The sequence below is a fragment of the Argiope bruennichi genome, chromosome 6, assembly GCF_947563725.1.
Source record: "Argiope bruennichi chromosome 6, qqArgBrue1.1, whole genome shotgun sequence".
In the NCBI taxonomy this organism is placed as follows: Eukaryota; Metazoa; Arthropoda; class Arachnida; order Araneae; family Araneidae; genus Argiope; species Argiope bruennichi.
The window spans coordinates 59,143,246-59,166,875 of NC_079156.1; the positions used below are offsets into that span (position 1 = coordinate 59,143,246).

The window sequence follows — 23,630 nt, forward strand, 5'->3', positions numbered from 1 at the left end:
CTTATTTTCCTAGATTTATAGTATTCGAAACAAAATATAATTTAATATTAAAAACAATTCTTTCCAACACTTAATCTATTGAACAGAAAATATTTTCACTTTTTAATTTTGGGATCATATTTAAAAAAAAATCTAAATAACATTTGTTCATAAAATTTAATGATATACTGGGTGCTGATTTTGAAAATAAAAGCATGGTTTTAACGAGAATTCGCAAAAGCACAAAACTGCAAGTTTCTAGAACATTAGAGAGCAAGAGATAGAAATAAGTCAAGCGGATAGCTTTTTTATAAAATCATTTCTTATATTAAACATTAAATCAACGATAAAATCTCAGTTTCTTAGAATATCTTGAGCGGTTTATCACCGGATAAATGCACTGTTTTGATAGCTTTATCAATTACAATATTATGCCATAGCCAGAATACATGGAAAGTTAATAAATTTGTAAAGGAATAAGGCATCAGAACTGCCGAAATTGCTTCAAAATTGCCATTAAGATGGCCATGTAATTCTCCCACTACATAAAGAACCGGTAAATGAAAAAGAAAGCAATTTCCAAAGTATAAAATGAACATTCTATCACAAAACTGTTAATAACTCAGTGGCCACAATGTACCGTTACATTTTCCGTACACAAATGCAAAGTTCGGTTTAATTTTTCGGCTCCGATGTCATTCTTAACCAAATTGCACTAAAGACGCGACATTTTTCATAAAGCGGGAAGTTTGATATATATTATGAATAAGGAATAATCTTCAACAAGCTAGTGAATCAATAATGTAAGTGCAGAGAATCTCGAGAATTTGCCGTTCATGTCAGATTCGACCCGGAAAGTGGGTCAATCTAATTATCCTTTAAATAGTTCGTAGAAAATAATTAACGAAAATAGCACTGGAAGATTTTTTAACATTAAAACTGACGATACAAAAATGATTTACACTTAAAAAAGAGAACTTGGGATCGAAGATAAGTAAAAATAATTAAATTACGTTATAAGACATGCAAGAGATATAGAAGACTTCTTTAAGACGTTTCTTAAATTTTGTAATGAATTCCTATTTGAACTGAAGACTGAAATCTCCATTTAGGGATTTGCCGTCTTCCAAGGTCAAAGGGTTCAATGGTCCAGATGGGAACAGTCTGGATATTTAATTAGGTGATGTCAAATACAAAATCAAATATGCGTATACTCACAACAGGGCAATATTTCCCAATTCGAATCAGAAAATAATCAATGCAAGATTAAATGCTTTCGCAAAATTTCAATAAATTCGCCAATGGAGAAAGAAGACGAAGTTATGAAGTAACTGGCCATAGATGAGTGGAGTGAGATGAATCTAACTGCAGGCATGGAGGATTAGTTTAAATTTTGCATATTTACAGGCACATAAGACACAAGATGAAGTGAAAAATCTGTAGAGAGGATCATTGTGATTGTAGAACGTAGCCGTCTATCCCCTCTCCAAAAACAAATTACATAATCCAACATCTAATATAGCTTTTCCTAACAGAATAAATACAACACACGCAATTCACTAATCCTTTTCTTCAGATAATCATCAGCATACTCCTCCACAGCAGTGTTTCTACTATGACAAGAAACAGCTTCAGAGGCATCCAGCACAACATTTTACACTTATTATTCAGGATATTTAAACATATTGAACAATCCAAAATATAGATTTGTAAGAGCATCACTCAAAATATGCATTTTTCTTTTTAAGTTTTGTTTTTTACTTGGAACGTCTTCCAAACATGTATAGACCAGAATATAATCAATAAATTTTAAACCTTCATTTGTTGAAATTCGACCATAATAAGCTGGATGAAAGCAATCAAATATCCGAGTGTCCACACTGATAAACATTGCAATACCCATATACACCACTAATAAAAACAAAGCCGTCAAATAATGGGAACTTTTGTAAAGATTTGGAGGCATATATTGGGGCATTTCCATAATGACTAGCATTTCCATAATACCTAGAAAAACTCAATATAAAACCCTGTCGAAGCAGCATTAACAGTACTATTGCAGTTAGTTACAAATAGAACGTTACGCATTTGAAGAATGAGATTCATTTGTCCTTTATTAATATTTCCCCTCTACAGTTATAGGAAATAGAAAATGTTATAGGGTGAAACGAAGATACTTCAAAACAACTCTTTGCAAGACAAAACTCGCTTGAAAAACTTAAGTACCATCACTACTCATATGCGTATCTACACAGATGGAATGACCGAGCATGAAATGAGAGCGAGCCTGACTCTGTAGTTAGAGTGGCAAATGGCACACATGAAGCTATCCACAGATGCAGCTTAAGATTAGAGAAAGAATACCAGTTTCCTGGCAGTTACCCTTTTTTAAAAACGCTTTACAATACTCAATTCTAGCAGAAAACAATTGTCGAATATCAAGCAGTCTTTCAAGGCAATAAGCAATCTGAAATCTGCGAATAAAGCAGTTGTGGTATAACTGCAAAGATTCCGAAGCATTCACTAAAAAAAAAAAAAAAAAAAAAAAAAAAATCAGGAGTGAAAATATACAGGATGCAGAAAGATTATGAAGTATAGAACATGCTTTCAAAAGCAACCAAGAATAGCATTTCTGTCGAAGAGTAGAATTTCTGAAAATTTCATCATTTTAATCAGCAGAAACTTCACGACGGGAAATTGGCAAACAGAGTGGTCGAGGATATATGGTAAACTAATTTAAAAAATTCGATAGTTAATCTTGTGTAGAATAGAAAGGCTTGCCACTATCGTATATCATTTATAAAAGTAAACCAACAGCAGTAACGGGGAATTGTGTTCAAATTTGCATTTCGCTATTGATAGCATACCGACAGGTATGATATCAGTCATACTACAAGGCAAAAAACTGATGTGGTTGCCGTCAATTCCATTTCTAGAAACACGTTTTCATTACCATCCAATACCTCCACGATCAAGATCTTTTAGATCTTGGATCTAAAAAATGCATCAATTCGTACCATCAGCCGATTTCCCTTTCCAAATAATTGCCAGCAACATTCCTTCACCACATTTCCTCAACAGCATACCATCATAAAAGCAGTGGTTCCATACTGCCCAAAATGGCTGTCAAGTGAATCGAATAATGTTTCACACATTAACCACAAAGCTTACAAATATTAAACTCTTTAGACAAAATGCACCACAAATAACCCAAAGTATGTTCACAGAATTGCACGTATATTGCTCGATTAAATTACTACCTTATTTCTTATTTTGTTTTTTTCTCTAAAAGATGTATAGAGACAAAGAAATCCAATGATCTTAGATAATCGTTTATTCATTTGTTTTTTTAAGTTCATCAAGGTTCTATTGTACTTTAAAAAAATATTGCTTTATTGTTTATGCACTAACTTACAAATATTACTTTAAATTACAATTTAATAAATCCAATTTTCGTAAAATTTCAGTAAAAATGATACTTCTTTCTTCTTGAACTTGTAGAATATTCTTAATGCTGATGTATGTGAAAAAATCTTATTTAAATGTATCCTATTAGATTACAATATCTTTATACAATAAAGATAATACAGGATCTTTTAATTTTTTTATTCGACATCCATATCCTTCTCATTCAAACCTATAGGAAAAATTAACATTCAGGGGACGGGGGTGTGGATTAGTAGAACAAAGGTGCTTCAACTAATGTCCTGTGTCAATTCTTTCAAAGTTGAGAAGTTTACGGAAAATCTGAATTTGCACTTAACTATGCGGTATCTTGCATGTTGGTAAGATTTGTTTCTTCACTAGAGAATACAAGCAACTATATTGACTTGCGCATTTTGAGGTCTTGCTTTTAAAGTAAAAATTGACTGAATCTGATATGAATATATACAACGAAAAATTGAATACCATTTAATTCTTATTGGTAACAACACTAAAAGATTTTATATTTCAGCGTCTATCATTTTTGGTTTCACAGGAAGAAAGAATTTTCCCTATAAACAAAAATAGACCTAAAATCTACTCGATTTTTAAACTTGGTATCAGAACTATCGTTTAAGAATTAACTATTGGAACCAAATTTGGTTATTCTTATATTTATTACCCCTAAAGAGTAGTTACCAAGAAAAATTGGATCTGAAGTATGTTTGACGAAATTTGATAAAATTTTACTTTTAGTTAAAGCTAAACCCAACCGTTCAAGCTGTATCGTAACGTTAAATTTCAGCTTAACAGTAAATGACCATATTCTATAAATTAGATTTGAGCATTTATTTTAAATATATCTAAACATATTACACAAGTTCATAAAAATTTGATTAATGATATTCTTTGATTTTATTTAAATTTAATTTCCTGCATATAAAAAAAGGATAAAGTTAAGTCTAATTAGTGGGTACCCTGTACCGTTCGTATAGGGAAATGATATTAAAGGACACCTGTTCTTGCACGCCGATTTATATCAATTTTTTTCCCAGTATTAATTTTTCAATAGGAAAACGGGCGTAATTTTCAAAACCGGAAAGACAGGCCTTAGAATTATCTTTAAAATGTTTTAAACTCATTCCTGAAATTCATACAATGGCTTGCTGAAAAAGAATATAATTTATCGTAATTAATTTTAAAATTTAGAGTCAATTTAATTATCAAACATCGATTTTGATTTGATTGTTGTCATTCTCAGCATTATCTATCGATGTCCTGAAGATAACCAGATTTTTAAAATAGAATAACATTCAAACTGATGGGTATAAAAATTCCGATTGCTGGAGATAATGAGCGAATTAGACTGGAGAATCCTACTTCTAGATTTTGTATTAGCACGCCTGAAAGCAAAAGTTATAAATCAACAAAGCCACATGCAGAAGAACTTACGCGCAAGAAATTAGAGCACGAACAAGTAGACAACAGCAATCATTGAATGTAATGCTGTATGGAACATAATTCCTTCTTTCGTTTGATTTCTGAATATGGCCTCTTATTTGAATTACCCATGATAGTTCGTGATGCAAGATAGAGTGGGGTTTTAAACAACTCAGGATCTTCACTTTTAGAATAAAAAAAATAATAATCGGCAATTGTGTCATGACACTGGGCTATTCAAATGGGAACAGAAAGTATACCGTATGACTACTATCTTCACCAACTATCAGTTATCAAGTGTCTTACTGCCTTATTCAGTATGTCGGGAAGCCTACAAAGTTCCACGAAGCTAAAAACTCAAAAATTCTTTTCAAATATTCCAAACTTGATAGATTCTGATTTCATGCTTGTATGTCATACGCGATTATCAGCAAATCGTGAAAGCTTCGACAATGTCGACAGTAGTCTAATCATTTTAAAAGCATCCTTCACATCTGCCCCAATATCAATTTTTATTCCTTTCTGTTAATTTCTCGACACCTGATGTTGGACTGGTTTGAAAATGCAGACTTTTTCGAAATTTAGCTGTTACCATAAACTTTTCTAATAAAGTATATAATTTTACAAATTAGCATAAGAGAATCGCAAGCAATTAAGAATATTAAAATATTTCTTTTTGATCAGCTATTCAGAAAAAATTGGCAAGCTTAGAGTGGAACAAATACGCGATTTCTTGCAGACTCACACAGGGGCAGAAACAGACTCACACAGGGGCAGAAACAGACTCACACAGGGGCAGAAACAGACTCACACAGGGGCAGAAACAGACTCACACAGGGGCAGAAACAGACTCACACAGGGGCAGAAACAGACTCACACAGGGGCAGAAACAGACTCACACAGGGGCAGAAACAGACTCACACAGGGGCAGAAACAGACTCACACAGGGGCAGAAACAGACTCACACAGGGGCAGAAACAGACTCACACAGGGGCAGAAACAGACTCACACAGGGGCAGAAACAGACTCACACAGGGGCAGAAACAGACTCACACAGGGGCAGAAACAGACTCACACAGGGGCAGAAACAGACTCACACAGGGGCAGAAACAGACTCACACAGGGGCAGAAACAGACTCACACAGGGGCAGAAACAGACTCACACAGGGGCAGAAACAGACTCACACAGGGGCAGAAACAGACTCACACAGGGGCAGAAACAGACTCACACAGGGGCAGAAACAGACTCACACAGGGGCAGAAACAGACTCACACAGGGGCAGAAACAGACTCACACAGGGGCAGAAACAGACTCACACAGGGGCAGAAACAGACTCACACAGGGGCAGAAACAGACTCACACAGGGGCAGAAACAGACTCACACAGGGGCAGAAACAGACTCACACAGGGGCAGAAACAGACTCACACAGGGGCAGAAACAGACTCACACAGGGGCAGAAACAGACTCACACAGGGGCAGAAACAGACTCACACAGGGGCAGAAACAGACTCACACAGGGGCAGAAACAGACTCACACAGGGGCAGAAACAGACTCACACAGGGGCAGAAACAGACTCACACAGGGGCAGAAACAGACTCACACAGGGGCAGAAACAGACTCACACAGGGGCAGAAACAGACTCACACAGGGGCAGAAACAGACTCACACAGGGGCAGAAACAGACTCACACAGGGGCAGAAACAGACTCACACAGGGGCAGAAACAGACTCACACAGGGGCAGAAACAGACTCACACAGGGGCAGAAACAGACTCACACAGGGGCAGAAACAGACTCACACAGGGGCAGAAACAGACTCCGATTCTAAAGAAAGAATTTATTCATTAGCAATCAGCGCGAATTCAGACATTTATTTTAGATAACCGAATGAAATATGGATATCGAATTCTCATTTCAAGAATTTTTTCACAATACTGTTAAGTAATGCAGACAATGGACGTCCAAAAATTAACCTCAAAACTGAAAGTGATTAAATACTTTTATTTTCAAATGATACACGCATTTTCGAACAAAGTTACATTAAGCGTTTTGCAATGAATGAATTTCGCTAAAATGAAAGTTACGCCTTTATTTCCACAATTCTCTTTTGCATGCCTCGAAGCTGAATAGAATGTATTTGAATAGTAACAGTTTATATTTTGGGAAAGAGATGTTAATATATCTTATGGTTTAATTTATATGTGAGGGCTTAACAGAATTGCATTAAATTTTCTTTTTCTCTGTCTTATTAAGGATGCCTTTAAATAGTAAAAATATTTAGAGGTTTTGGAAGCTTTTACAATCTGCTAATAATTGGATATACCATACAAGCATGAAGTAATGGAGTTATTTAACTTTGGTGCCTTGGAGTAGCTGAAAGACTATTTCCAATTTTAATCCACACGGAATTTTGCAGGTGCCTTGTATACTGAAAAAGGCTACAGGAAGACGTAATAATTGACAAATGGTGACGACAATAGTTAAACAGTACACTTGCTGCTGCCTTTCGGATAATTCAAAGGCATGACACTGTTGCCAATTTTTCCATCTGAAAGTGAAAAACCTGAGCAGGCAGATGAAGCCCTTTACCTATCTTACATTGCAGTCTATCATGGACCATTCGTTTAATTTTTGAATGCGGCCTCTAATTTGAAAGAATGAATTGTATCCCTCACAGCTTTACATTCAATGTTTGCTGCTAATTACAGTTCATATACTAATATTTTGCTCACAAATTCTTCTCCAAATGACTAAACTGTTGATTCATAGCTTCTAGTAGGTGTACTAATACGAAATTTAGATGCAAGATTTTTCCGACCCAAGTAGCCCACTAGCTCCTGAAATCAAAATTTTAATACCATCATAGTTTGAATGTTACTCATTTCATTAAAATATCGATAGGAAATCCCGAGAATGGCAAAGATCAAAGAAATGACCGATTCCTTTGCAATTCCTGCTGTAAACCAAATCTTGCAAATCAAGATCATTTTAAGACTACGAAACCCGTCTACGATGCCCGTCTTCTGACAAATCCGACCCCTCTTTATTGTAACCCAACATGGTCAAATGGCAATGGCTAATGAGGTTCAAAACTCTTTACTACACTATCCCTTTGGAATGTGGCCCGAAATATGGAAATATTTACAAGGGAGGTGGTAAGCAAGAAAATTGATATATACGCTCATCTAAATGCTTATTCCTAATGCTTACAACTCAATACTCATCTATACGCTATTCCAATGCTTATTCTTATTATAAAAGTCACGATTTTTAAGTTTAGGAATAATTTTATCAGACTGGAAGACACTAAATTTGATCAATTTTAAATTAATTTCCAAATTTATAGTTTTTCTAAGGCTGGAAGTAAGATGCGATTTGAATAGTCTAAAATCTGGAAGTATTTAGGGGATAATTCAACCCTTTTAATAACCGTGAAATATACTCATTACAGAGACGAAATTTTCCTATAGAAACTTTATTGAATGGACTTTAATCGAAGCTTCAGCATATTACTAACATGGACTGATCTTTGAGTTTACTTGGCTATACTTAAATTTAATTTTAAGGAAATAGAAAATTGGTCTGAAGTCAACTTGGTTAGGTGCCTACCTAGACTTTTTGTATATGATTTGGGAAGATGAGAGGAATGGACAAGTAAATCGTACCTATCATTTAAATTTTAAAAACACGTCCGAGTCTTGAATACTTGACAGGATTTTATAGCGATTTTAAAATACCATGAATGAATGCTATGATTTTAATTTTCAGTTTTCAATTTTATATTCAGTGTAATTTGAGTTGGCATAGAAAACATTTCACATATCAATAAGTAAATCATTTAATTTTGAATCGGATTTAAGGCATTTCTAGCTAGAGAGAACGAGTTTCATTTTTAATGATACATATAGGGAACTTTATTTTAAAATTCTTTCTCAGTAATTAAGTCAAACAAGGATTAATCCTGAATTTATTGCTTTGAATGTATGAGATATAAAGTATATACTGCAAGAATTTTAGATTTATAGATACGAAATTTCTTACTAGAAAATTTTGAATTAAAATTTGTCATTCTAAATGGACAAATTAATGGCTTCAGATTTCGAGAACATAGATTGGAGATTTTCTAATATAAAGTAAAACCGAATTTATACACGCCAAACATTCGTCCAATTATTTTAACAGATACAAGTAATCTTTGTGATTAGGAAATTGCGAACTTCCAAGGGACAATTTACAGAAATAATTTTTAATTTAAAAATCAAGGGTTTCAAATTCTCATTTCATTTTTTGCTCGTTTCGCTTTAATTTCAGATACTCAGTTTTTATGCAAATTCATTTGCTTTTTAAGTATTACACGAAGCTCGAAGTCAGATTAAGTCAGGTTTTTGAATCCGATTTACTTTAAATTCTTTTACAGCCTGTATTTAGATTCAGATAAATTCTTTGATAAATTAGCATCCTTTACGTATTTGTTTCGAGTGTTGGTGTTCGAAACCTAATTCATTGCCATAAAATGAGAGCCTTCTACAAAGTCCTTCATCCCATGAGATTTATATCAAATCATTGTCTAGAAATGTTCTGCAAACGTATAGTATTCCAAAAGTTTTATAAGCTATTCCATACTGGTGATATGCTTTTGAATTCAACAAATATCTAAAAATCTTTTCCCATCAAAGACAACATTAAGCAGAAATTTCTTCTAGAGATTTAGAAATCGGAACTAGATGAATGGGAAGGCTATAAAACAAAAACCAGAATGATTGAAGAAACTACTACAAAACTGAATAAGACTCGGTTGTAGTCGACATATGCAATTGAATAACTCAAGTAATTCTACAAAAATTCAAATGCGAAATATGTATGACAATTTTAAAAAGAATCGCCAGTTTCACAAATCCAGCAAGCATTAATAGTCGCTCAAGGGTAGACTGTTGGAGAAGACAAGATTTTATTCAAGCAAAAGCGATCTTGCATCCAAAGAAAAAATATATCGACCTATATATATCGAGAATATATATATCGACCTATTGAATCTCTTATTACCCTAAGCAAACGAATGAGCCAACATGTTAAAAGCCTGGAATTATCCATACAGTTTGCTATAACTAATTCAGACAACTGGAATTTGTCTGGCAGGGCGTACTTGAGCAATATAGAAATCTGCATTCTATTGAAATTAGGTTGGAATACCAAACTGATTCATTGGATGAGAATTTGAACCCATTACTTTTGCTATAGAGATGAGAATTTGAACCCATTACTTTTGCTATAGAGATGAGAATTTGAACCCATTACTTTTGCTATAGAGATGAGAATTTGAACCCATTACTTTTGCTATAGAGATGAGAATTTGAACCCATTACTTTTGCTATAGAACTTATCGAAAGTCATCGAACATTTGTATCATTTAATAATCAGTGACGTTTGACATTGCGATGATATTACTTAACTATAAAACAGCTTTGTACGAAATGGTACTATATTGTTGTTATATCTTATGTTTAATTCGAAAGCTCCGATTTCGGTTTAAAGAGAGCCTCTAGGCAATTTAAATTATAGAACTAAACAGTTCTATATCCTGGTTTTAATATTAAAATTGCTGGAAATATATAAAAATGGTAATTCTGTTCAATTATTTTGGAATGGATAAGTAGTATTCAGTATAACAAGTATTTAATGTATCAATTTTAAAGGCAATTAGAAATACGAATCATGCAAATTTAGCTTCTTTCAAATTTTGTGAAATTAAACTTTTTTCACTTGATTATAGTGAATAGTTAACTTCCTAGTTAAATATAAAGTGCAGCAAAGACTACATTTTAACATCCAGTTTCGAAATGAATAGCGGATTGAATCATTCAAATCCATTATACAATGGATTTTATTGTGGATTTCTTTCGGGATTTAACAAGTTCCGAGCATTCGCAATCAAAGAATACTACCAATCATGAAAAATCTCTTAAGGGTTGGTTAACATTGATTCATTACAGAAAAAAGGAAGATCAAATTAATGGCAAGGTTTGAGGACATGGAGATCTTTGCAGATTTCAGCAATCTCGTAACATACACCGCTCCGTCTACCGCCATGCAAACGAGGCAATTCAGTCTAAGAAATTCCTGCAAACAGACAAAGCAAAGGTGGCACATGATCAACACAATTTTCATTTACATCAAAATCTCTGTAGACTCGTAGGATACCAACTCCAGGAAAATCCTACTCTATTTCTAATGGTTTAAAATCATTACTTTGACAAAGTGAGGTTTAAATTACTTACATTTTGTCTATTTTCATTAACAGATCCCAGCAATTTCCATTTCATATCGAAATCAATCAACAATTTTATGTAAAAAAAATAGAGGAACGAATAAGGGGATAATTTGATAGTTCAAATTTCAAGACATGTTCAGTACATAAATATAGACAGATATACGTATAGACTTCATAAACACTTAATTCTAAGACCCGTTTAATCCAGAAAAATAATAGTTTCTATGGACAGACACTTTAATAGATTTAGTATCTACAAAGTACTAAAAAAATGGAAATTTCACTTGAGTGAATATTGCAATCTAAACACAAAATCCTTTTATCAAAGTTATTCTCTAATGCTCATTCATAAGTTAGCAATAATACAATTCAAAACCAATAGTTTTGTAACTTTCTTAAATTTGTGTAAGGACGTTAACAGTTTGAAGTAAAATCGGTTGATATTTCAATTTGAACACTATGTATATATTTAAGACTTATAGTATTAATGACAAGTATAATATAGTATATTATACTTGCTTATAATATTACAGTATATTATACTTGCTTTATAATTGTAATATAAAGCAACACTTAGACAAATAAACAAATTATAAGAAACTAATATTCATTATAAGCTAGTATGTCACAGGAAATATTTGAATTAATATAAAATTTCAATTAATATAAAACTTTACAGCCCAAGTTAAGATTTTAACAAATATTTTGAAAATCTATAATGGCACATAGCAAGTACTCTTATTCAGATTTATTCTTAGTACTATATGGATACAGCTATACCTTAATAGTTATGGAAAATTCTAAACAAATATCAGTTTAGAATTTCTGTAGGAAAAGTTGCTTTACGAAAAGAAAATTTGCTAAACAGTCAATGCATCAACTATTACAAAGTCGACAACCGAAATCAGACTAACGTTTCTATTAACTGAACGTAATTTCTCCTTGTTGCGGAAATCGGTAATGTAAATTTTTTATCCAATACCATGTTCCCGTCAAGAATGTTTAGGAACTTTGAAGCATTCGTATTTTAGTTTGTGTATGCTTTTTGTATACAACTAAATTGATATTTTTAGTTTCATGAGTTAAAATCCTTAAAGAAAAGAGTATTACAAGTATTGAGAATTCGAGTTCCGCTGTAGCTGTTGATTTTAATTATTGCTACTGAATAATTTAATTCATTAGAGCACTTATAAATAACTATACTCTAGTCTCATTAACAACAAATATTCCATGAAATAAGAAAACTTTCATTATTTTACACTGAGCGAAGAATCGCAGACCAAGCTTTGGATAAATAAAAGATTGCGTACCAAGAACTCAGTCAAGGTTGGAAGCAAATGAGCGAAGAAATGTTTATTATAAGTTGATGTTTAATTATTTGATTTCTATTTTGTGCAAAATCTTTGAATGAGAAGCTGTTCCTAGTGTAAAGAATGCATTAGAGCCAGATGCTCTAATGACTTTAACGAAGTAAAAGCTGCAAGAAATAGAAGACAACAGTATTATCTATACAAATTTTAAGAGCCCATTAAGTAAAAAACCTAAATAAGAAATATCAAAATCCTCCAAGTGCACGAAGGCAAAAAATGCCTTACTAAGAAAAGTGAAACCAAGTGATGGAAGTACTTCAACCGAAAGCCATACACAGTCTTAACATGTTGAACAATCAAGCAGTATCGCCACTACTGTTACAACTGAGAAGACAGCATTAAATGTCCTAGTAAAATGAATTCGCCTGAATTTACAGCAAGAAAAGAGTTATATGCATGCCCATGATAATGCCTTTCAGCAGTTTAAAAAACCACAGATTTGAATAGTCGAATAGCATTTTCATATTACAATGCTTAAATGCAACTATAGTTAGGTAAAAAGTATTTCTCAATATTCATTGGTGATAAAATTAAAAGTTAGTTGGTTGGTTGGTTGAGTTGCGTTTTAAGGCGCAAGAGCCATACTTGACTAAACTGCGCCAAGTCAAAAGTTCGATTTGCAGATAAATATTTAAAAAATCATGTTTGTATCTCAAAATATCCAGAAGGTATTATTTACTTGAGAAACAAAACGGCACTCGGGTTTGATTGAATTCATTATGTCAAAGCCATTTATTATGCCATGTTAACTGGCTATTCTGTCTTTAATGTTCTCTGAAATTTTGAAAGATAGTTAATTTATGGGATATGATCTGTATTGCTTCACATTCAAGAGCTTAAAAACTGTCAGCTCATGCTTTCTAATGTGTGTGAAATTGATTTAAGATGTGCGTACTTATCTTAGCATCAAATGATTGAAGATGCAACTGCATGTAAAATGCATTGAATTTCGAATTTACTTTCAGATTTTAATGTTTAAACTGTATTCGATACTATTCCATTGAGAACTTCAGATTTTTCCCATACTACCAAAATTGAAATTATAAATTAAGCTTCTTTATGATATGGGTGAATGGGATTATATTTAGGATTAAAAATTCCCTCCCTCTCACCAGCCGGCTGGTACCCATCCTATCTTTTTCTATGAAGGGGGAAGGGCCTATTCTTAATTTCTACCTTTTATCCCGATTTCTATAATAAAAAATTCCCTTTTTCTAAACACTTTATCTTGAGAGTGTGCGCGCACATCACGAGATATCTTTCTACGTAAAGGTTTTCCCTAAATCTCTTTAAATAAAGAAGCCCATCTTTAAATTTCAATATTAGAGTGAGGGAAAAACTGAATTCTTTGCATTCCTGAAACTAATGTGAATGTATATGAACTGTTTACTCATGAGTGAATGAATTTTAATTTTCATAGTTAAAGGCTGAAACTGGTCGTAATCGTTAAGATACAAGGCGAGAAAGCCAAAAATAAAACTTTATAAAAAATGAAATACAAAATTCATGATGTTTAAAGAATTTTAGAATCGAATCATGCAAGGAAAAAACAGCTTGATCAGAGGAGAATGTTTTCCCGCCAAATCGCTGACGTTTGGCGATGTTCGAAAAATATCAATCGATTAGAAACTAAGCTTTCAGACAAAATATGTGTCAGTGAAATAAAGGAGCATTGGACATCTTTCAAAGAAACATTTGTGGACAATACTCGAGTTCGACTGGTGCTGAGTTGAACCATTCTGACTTCAAACTTTGCCACCAGAAGCAAAAATGAAACATTTAAATAACGTAATTTGAAGATCTGCATATCCAGTGGTGCTTGCCATTAACTACGAAAACAATGGTAAAATTTTTTGGGGGGTAAGTTTTGAATTGCATATTTGTTTAAAGGAAGTATTTTCGTGCCTAATTTGATTTTGATATGCGATTGAGTGCAAAAAATCTTATGAAAAATTAAAGACAATTTCAAGTTTATTCATAGAAACCACTTAAAATAAGGTGCAGGAATGGGTTTTGAAAGGTTGAACGATTTTTAATAAAAGAATTGAAAAAAGAATTCGGCTCCGATTCAAATTTGAGATTTAAGCGAGAGGTGCAGTTGGTAGAAAACCATTAAACGTACTTCTTTATTTTCCATAGAAAAAAATGGAATCAGAACAGGATGGCGACTCTGTAGTGAAACTGACAGTAGTTACTAGATTGAATGTAATCAAACTTTTTAAACTTCCGCAGTTATGCAAAAAATTCTTCGTATTCTTCCCGACACAATTTATTGATGAGCAGCCTTCTTAATGCTATCATTTCCGTTCTTAAATTGAAAAGAACAGATTCTGTACTCGTGTGAATGCATCTAATAAGCAATTCGTTCAAATTATGAACTTGATTTAATGTGATTTATCGGGACGAACAGACAACCTACATAAGTTTAGAGAAAAATTCTTCAAATATGTTTTCATGCTCTCAAAATGAGCATGGGATTTTTCAAAAATCCAGCATCTTAATTCTTGAGGCTGAACAGCCATTTAAACCATTCGCCGTATCAAATACATTGAGAATTTAAGATAATCTAGGAAAAGCGAAAAGCAAAACCAGGAGTCATTTGGATCCATTTCTCCATAAAGAAACCTCATTTGCTATTGTATCTCACGGTTAAAGATGTCTAAATACGATTCATTCGTTTTTTCATGATTCATTCACTTTTATGATTTCTTTTGTTGATAGAAATTTTCGTGCATCAAAAAGTAAGTTTCAGCGAGTGTTCTGTTTCGAATTACAATCAATATCCTTTATGCCCAAAGATGTTTTGACATTAAAACTGCAACATTAAATCATTTCTCTATCACAAATTACATTCCCTATTGTTTCTGTTGGAATGCTGCGAGTTTCCGTAAGTCAGTTGTATGGATATAATTATACTTATAATTCTCTGCAATATTACACTCCATCGTGTCTGCCTGCATTCGGGTGCATTCCCCAGAAATGGAAAAATAGACGGCTTTTAGAGGGCTCGAACCAATAACCAATTTCAGTTTTTAAATCTATCACAATTGCTTAGAATTTATAGAAGGATAAATGCATGATTTTACTTAAATTTTGATAATGTGAAATTTTATATTTCTGAAATCTAGGAGAGCGATGTATCTTATAAAACATTGTTTAAAGATAGAGTACTTTCTAAGATTGCCATTTCTAAAATAAAGATTTATGGAAAGATGAAGCGTTCGCATGACCTTTCTACCCATTTTTATATTTACATAGGATTTTATTGCATATATTAAATCTTTCATTTACCAACGATTTTCGAAGCACTGTATTTAAAGAGTTTAAATCAAAAAATATCACCACGATCAATTCATTTCCACTTGGTAAATGCATGCGATCATTCCTTTAGTCGAAGAAACTGCAGTCGAATGATGTGAATTATCCAGGAAGCATAACTTGCAACCTGAAGTCCAGGAAAAAAAACTGTCAGCTTTCATTCATACAGTCCCCTCTGGCAGAACATTTCATATAACACAGTAGTAAGCTCCTAAGAAGAAAGATTTACTTAATTACATTCAGACTTCTTAAAATTACATACAAGAAATATATGTGGGGAAAGGCAGTGACTAGCATTAATAAAAATATATTAAGATTACAAGGACAAAACATTTCTAAACTAACATAAAACAAAAAGATGCACGAGAGAGAGATACACACGATCTATTCATTGTCAAGCTCTCGTCTTCCAATTATGGCTTGAAAGCCTCACGTGATCAATGACGAAATATGGCGCCATACAGGATATGAGAACTGTTAGCAGCTCCCACATATATAAGAAATGGGAATTAATGGAAACTTAGATGCAAATTTCAAAAACCAAGCACTTTCTTAGACAAAATTACACTAGATACGAAATTAAAATAATTAACAATCTCGAAATGCAAAAATAGTGTCAGTGTGTCACATTGAATGTTTGCCCGCAAGTTGAAAGTTTGTAATATTGAGCAGCAAGCAATATTGAAAGGTCAACACTATGTCGCATTCAAAAATCAATATATAAATTGACCATCAATACTGATAATAAATGAACGTCCAGAAAAGGCGATAAATCCTACCGTCTCGAACACCGATTGGTATCCAACTGAAAAGTTAGAATTATTTAGGTTCATTGCAATTCAGATATTCCGTGCATTTCAAATCTATATTAACTTCTATATAAAAACCTTAGCCTGCTTGAAAATTTCTGTAAAAATGATAAACACACAATAAATGTAGCATCCATACCCATTTGTAAATATATTTTATAAATTGACAATTTATCAGGGTTTTAAATCAAATGAATATTGAATTGCATAATAAAATTTTATGCATATAAATTACCTTAGAAGTGAAATTTCAAAATTCAGATTGTATTGGCACCGTTTTCTGAAAGATCAAATTTTATATGGAGACTGTCCATGAACACGATTCTGCCGATCGTGTTTTTTGCCATGAGTCTATCTGCGCATTTCGGTACTCAGCAGGAATCTAAGAATGTAGCGATTTCTTTGAAATAACTTAAAATAATTTATGCTCGTTTTAAATGTTTATGCATTTTTATTATTTGGCAAGTTGAAATTTGTAGTGTGAGTGGTACTTTGATGCAATGTGGCCATATAAAAATTTTAGTTTGGTTAACTCATTAACACCCTTATTTGAAGAAATATTAGGTCACTATTGGGGCGGATTTCATTTTTAATAGAAGTGAGATAGCGAAGGGAATCTAAAGTGATAACTCTCCATATCAGCTAGAGGATATTTAGAGTGAAAGTATTTAGTTTGCACCAGATCCCATACCTTAACATGGCGTTTCAGTGGAATCGGGTCCGAGCCTAGAATCATCCGAAACCGAGATCTCATTACAAGGTCAACAAAGCCAATGATCAATAAGATTAAAAAGCAAGATAAAGAATTGTCCAATCATTACAAACGCATCGCCTGAGAAGTAACTATATATGCCTCAGGATTAAAGATATCTGTAGACTAAATGCTACCACACTGGAAGTTAACGGAAAATATTTCAATAAAAATAAAAATTATCGCTAAAATTTTTCATATCCTTAACTCTTGAAATTGCTTACAAACACTAATAAATGTACAGATTTATCTAATGCACTTCGATACAGTTCACTTTCAAGCAAAATTGCCATTTTGGTATCAACATCTCCCCATATCCTTACAAAGTAAATGCAAAAATTTTTATATGCAGATTTCGAAAGTATAAAATACCAAATCCAAGTGACTACTGTTATTTTAAGCTGATATATACAGTCGTATGAAGAATTAGATTAAGATTTATGAAATGGCTCAACAATAATTAGGTTCATTGATGTATTTATTAAGATGGCATCTGCGTTGGTGCAGATATTCTTACTCGTTTTTGGTTGGTGTGTTGGCAAAAATATACCAAAACAGAAATAATATTAAAAAAATTCGAATAGCTCCGATGGGATACTGAAATACCACGTTATTCTAACGCAGGATTAATTTCATAAGATTGGTAAACATTTAATTGGTACTCGGAATAAAACTTTCGAAACAGTGGCAGAGGAATGCTGCATTCATTTCATAGTGGCCTCGCGCAAGCGTTCATATTTAGTTTAAAAGAAATATTAATGTCATCTACATCTACTTCAAAAACTCAACAGCTTTAAACAAATTGGAGCATTAAATTTTCCAATCAATATCGATATGAATTTAAAACTTAAGGTGTACGTACACACTAGAAGATTTTTTTTTAAATTTTAACTTTAAAAATTCAGTTTTTTACAGTAGGTTATTAATATATGTTTAAACTCATTTCAGTGAGAAAAACCATATTATACTAATTATTAATTAAGATTTAATGAGCTAATTAGCCTATTTTTTGAAACATGATATCTTAAATTCTAATTTGTACAGACACACAATTCTAGTTGGAAACGATGCCTACTATTAGTCTTCACGTTGTCTGCCTCAAAAAAGTTATAAAAATGTATAGCTTTTTTTAAACAATTTTTTCATCAACGGTGAATAGAAAAAGCGAGATTTTTTCTGTAATTTTAACTTTTAAACAGCTATTAAAAATGTATTTGTATAAATATAACTTTGATTGAGGCACAAAACATCCGCTATTTCATACAAATTATTTTGATATATAAATAACTATTTGTTAAATTTCTTGTTGAGTTATGATTGTTTGAATGAAGCAACATAGTGGAAAAATATCATTCTTCATAAAATGAGTTTTAAAAACACCGTAACTAGAGTTTTTAATGAAAGCACCTCAAGAAAAATAATTATACCTCGAGAAATATTTCGAATATCGACAACATCTTGGTATCGTTTGAAAGCTAAAGGATCATAGAACATTATTAAGCAACAAAAAATATTCGTTAATTTGAACGATTTTCGGAGTTTCAAATGTGTACATACACCTTAATTGTAAACCTTGTATTAAATTCTTAAAACATTCGTTATTAAATAATTGGAATGAATTCTGTTTATTACATTAACGAAGGAAAGGTAATAATTTAAATGCATATCGTGCAATGGCACATTGGCAAATTCGAAGTGACAGTAGAATGATTTGCATATAAAATTGAGACCCGATTGATGCGAGTTCGATATAGTTGTATACAGATATAATAAGTTTTATAATGAAGCACAAGTATGTGTGATGTATATTATTTACATAAAAAATTATAAGCAGTAATAAAATTTTGGGATATATTTCAGAAATATCGAGTCAGGAGAGGATATTAGCAGCAGTTATGTAATTTCACGAAGGCGATTTAAATTTTCTCAATTGTATTCAGCTATTTCGAACAGTTATAGTAAGAGATTAATATTGTATTTCAGGGAAAGGCCGAATTTAAATGATTTAAATACAATTAACATTGGAAAGTAAAAAATATGAACGAAATCAAAGATTTCAGATTTTTACTCACATTTGAATCCATATCAGACCGGCGTTAGGCGTCTTGCTATACAACTATGTTGAACCAGCTGTTAGTTTAACCAGCACAAAAACGGCATATAATCATTAAAATCCTAATTTCTTCGGTACCTTGGAACAAACTCATTTTTGGTCCAGGTTGATGAAATCCAGGCATTTTGATATCTTTCCATTTAAACTTTATTCAGGTGATAAATTAGATGACAGATGAAGTGGACAGTCATCTGCAAAAGAGAAAAACGTTTCATTGAAAAATATGTTCCTTTTAGGTTTTAAAACTCATTGTTCATTAGAATCTAAAAAGGTAGCTTAATTCGTTTCTTAAGCAGAGGGGATGTCATCGAGACAGTATCGAATTGAAAAAAGGCGATATCCCACTATTAGCAAATATTCAGTTTTAATGGTTATTTTCCTGTCGTACATTCATGTTTGAAAAAATCACTGTAATTTGATTCTTTTATCAAACGCAGTTTTATTTTCATAGACTTTTTGGCTTGTATTCACTGAACTCGCTTTCATATCTGGAATTTGTACTTGATTATCCGGTGTAAGAGATTCAATTAAAAGATACATAAAGTAGGCTATTAAGGGGGAAGTTCTCAGCTGAAAGGGAAAGCTTAAAAATCCGTAATTTGATTAATGTTTTCTTTAGAGATCCTGCATAAGTTGAAGCCTTAGTAAAAGAATGAACCTCGTTCTGTTTACAAATCTCTTTACTTCCAGTTTCCTGCATATTTGATATGCAAAGTGAATCAAACATTTTTTATTTCGAAATAAATTCACATTTTGTGACCAAAACGAAACATTTCATCTAATTGCAAAGTAAGAAAACACCGCATTCGATCCAGTATGAGAAATACATTTGCATATACTTTGCGATTTCTGGTGAACCTATTCATTTAAAACAGATTTATATGGTCAGTTTTAAATGAACAAAGAATAAGGGATTCCAAAACAATTTAAATATTTCTGCCACAAATTTAAAATTTTCTATTAACTTGAATAAATAAAAATACATGCGACGCTCTCTGCATCAAAAATCACGCATTTTCGAGACGATTGGGGCATTTTAGTTTTTTTTTGCTAAACATTATCAGCGCGATATCAGTTTTATATAGAATTTTTACATTCAATGCACCGACTAAGTTACTGGAAATCTAGTAGCTAAACAGAGGCTTCTCCAGCTGCTAGCAAAACCGTATTTTTTCGAAGTTAAAAACCGCCCATGCTACTTATATGCATGCACATGACATCGTGGTCTTCCTTATAGTTCTCGATTACAAAGATTTACTCAACCGGGCGAAGGCAAAAAATTTTTCGAGTTTCAAAATAGACAAGTAATTAGCCAAATTAAAAAATAGAAATGATACGATTATAACAGGCAATTATTTTTAAAGGAATCCCAGTATAGCACTTAAGAATGTGTTGAAATTTGGCTTATCTTTATATATGCCAAGGGAATATAAAAATGTCGGTTGCAAAATTAGTCAAAATCTAGGATACATTTGAACGCACTTTCAAATAATGTGTTTTTCGAGATCGTAATTTACAAGAGAAAACGGTTTAACATTTTGTACCACCTTTCAATTAAATTAGGTACATGCTGAAATCATTATACTCTTGATAAGGTTTATAAATTGCAAATTGTGTCCTTAAATAAGTACCAGAAAATAGCGATGCAGATAATGTGTAGCGATATTCCTTCAACAAGGATTTTAATTCCGATATTTTTTTTCTTATTCAGTTGAAAAAACTTCAAAACTTATCAAGCAAATAATCAGGTTGAAGCGATTGACTGCTAATTAATACATCAATTTCATTTTCAAGCGTAGTAATACTTTTAGGGAGTACAAAAAATACCGACAACGGCAAGAAAAGAATGACCGCGAATTGGAAAACAATTTTAGAACAACAGTGATTTATAGTTTTAAATTTAGAACTTAAAGCAGCAAAATTAAATACAAACTAAAAAATTTTACGAAAATGAGCAATATACGTATATGCAACTATAGAAACATCAGAAAAATTACCTTGTTTATATTCTATGCCAGTATTCAAACTTGTGCCAGTCGAAGGTCAAACAAGATGCGGCATCCTTTTATTTAATAGGATGAATTAACTCGTAGATATCATAATTCCAAAAAATTGACAAAGCATACTACGCAGTATCATAAGACCTGAATAAGTTTATCCATACAAAAAACATTCTAATAACTTGAGCAAAATCAAGGAAGAAAATGGCGAGCACACACTGAAAGCTTTCCTTTTATAGCAGTTAAATGAAAACACAACCTGATTTTTCTCCTCTGCCCAGCTTCCCCCGAACGGCCAGCATCACTGGGCTAAAGCATGTTTCTTCAGCTACAAGTCCAGCTTTCAAGTAAACTTGCTCATAAGAATTTACCCCAGTTAAAATTTCCCCAGCTCTTCCCATATGGATTTTTTTAAAGTTTTAATATATTAATGTAAAAGCATACTGAAAATAATCTTAATTCATTACTATTTGTTTATTCATTACTATAATTTTGCATATAATAAATTCTATTTGCATATAATAATTCAATTTGTCCTAAATAAATTCTTTGGTGGTATTTTAGAGCAGAAAGATTTATCTACATGAAAATGGGAAAAAAGCAGACAAAGCTGGTGCACATGAAAAAGAAATAAAAAATGAGATGAAATGGGAAATAAAACCTGGTATTGAACTTCCGGATAGAATAATATATTATCACATCCATAAAGTTTTGAATTTTAGAAAGTACTCTAAGACTAAAGCTAACAAAAAAAAAAAAAATCTGAATTTGAAATCACAGACATCTTATTTTTTCTCAGAACTTGATAATTTAAATATTTGACAGGTTTGTTTCGATTATTTAGATTATTACCTTGCTTTGAAACTTATCCAAGTTAACTTAGATTTGTGGCCTTAGTAATCCTAAGCCATTTTATCAGATAACATAAGTTGCAACCAATCATACAATCCACGCCAACAAATTTAAGGTCAAAGAATACTCAAAGAAGAACTGAACAGGTACCATGTTCAGATGTTCGATTGCATCTAGCATATTTATCTTTCAGCTCGTATACAAAGACTCCACTACCATGCCGCTGTGGTGTCCATGAGTATTACCCAATCGCGTTTCAAGAACAATATCAGTATACAGTGTGAAGGGCTACCATGATCTAACTGTAAAATCTAGGCACCAGAATGACTGAGTCATGGGTTCCATCTTACGCATTTGATGTGTAGCATATGATGGCTTAATGTATACCAAATATTAAGCTCAAAGGAAGAAAGGTTTATACTATGTAGACTGCCGCTGTTTCAGATAATGCTCCTGTAATCTATATTTTGTTCAACATTACGATCACAATCTGAAAGCTGCTTCAAAATGAAATCCATGCAGAGAGTATGTGTGGTTGTTCGAGAGTGCAGGTGAAAATGACAGTTCTAAAACATTAAATATAAGACAAATAAAGTTTATCATGTATTAGTGTAATATTTTGAGCCAAATCGATTAAAATATTAACCCTTCGTCGGCCTATACGCTATAACTTTAAAACACAACGATATAGATCAATAAAATTTGATACACTTTAGCATTTTCGTTAAAATATTAACCGTTTGTAGCTGGCACATTTTGCATGCATGCAAATACGATAAACCAAAAACGTAATGACTTAGCTAAATGAAATTTGGCATGCGATTTTACTAAAATGGCAGTTCTGCTTCATAATTTGGTTTCCATCAGTCGAAAAAAGATATCCAAACTATACATTTGTAATAACGATAGTGTCCGCTTTGTGTAACGATATTGAGGTGTCCTAACGATGCATACTCACTATATTAGTAGCACAGAGCGTTTATTTGAGAGACTATAAAAATAAAAATCTGAGCATTAGTTGTACTCGCGACTTTTATCATGGTCCACAATTTTATAAGGAGGTGATTACACATCTGTCAGGATTGGTTGGTTGTGAGTTTTATTGGCGCAAGAGCCAACCTTGGCTAAACTGCGCCACATCTGTCAGGAAATATATAAGAAATATCAAGAGGCTATATCTGCTGTTTTAGAAACAGCATGAAACATTTTTTATTTATTTATTCCTTTGCAATTCAAATAAATCCAGATGAAGTAGTTATATAGAGAATTGACTAATGAACCTGTTTAGTTTATTTATTATCATTT

General features: G+C 32.4%; 1 protein-coding gene and 1 long non-coding RNA gene across 2 annotated transcripts; one reads left to right on the forward strand and one right to left on the reverse strand.

Annotated features, from left to right (window-relative positions):
• The first annotated feature begins 3,744 nt into the window (after window positions 1–3,744).
• On the forward strand, window positions 3,745–6,727 carry LOC129971751 (protein starmaker-like). Its single transcript, XM_056085727.1, has 2 exons — window positions 3,745–3,764; window positions 5,527–6,727. The coding sequence occupies exons 1-2, from the start codon at window positions 3,745–3,747 to the stop codon at window positions 6,725–6,727; spliced, it is 1,221 nt and encodes a 406-aa protein (XP_055941702.1).
• A 5,257-nt stretch (window positions 6,728–11,984) lies between these two features.
• On the reverse strand, window positions 11,985–21,731 carry LOC129972311 (uncharacterized). Its single transcript, XR_008784847.1, has 3 exons — window positions 21,471–21,731; window positions 19,433–19,664; window positions 11,985–16,011 (listed from the first exon to the last, which is right to left on the reverse strand). It is a non-coding gene; the product is annotated as an uncharacterized LOC129972311 (long non-coding RNA).
• Between the last annotated feature and the right edge of the window lie 1,899 nt (window positions 21,732–23,630).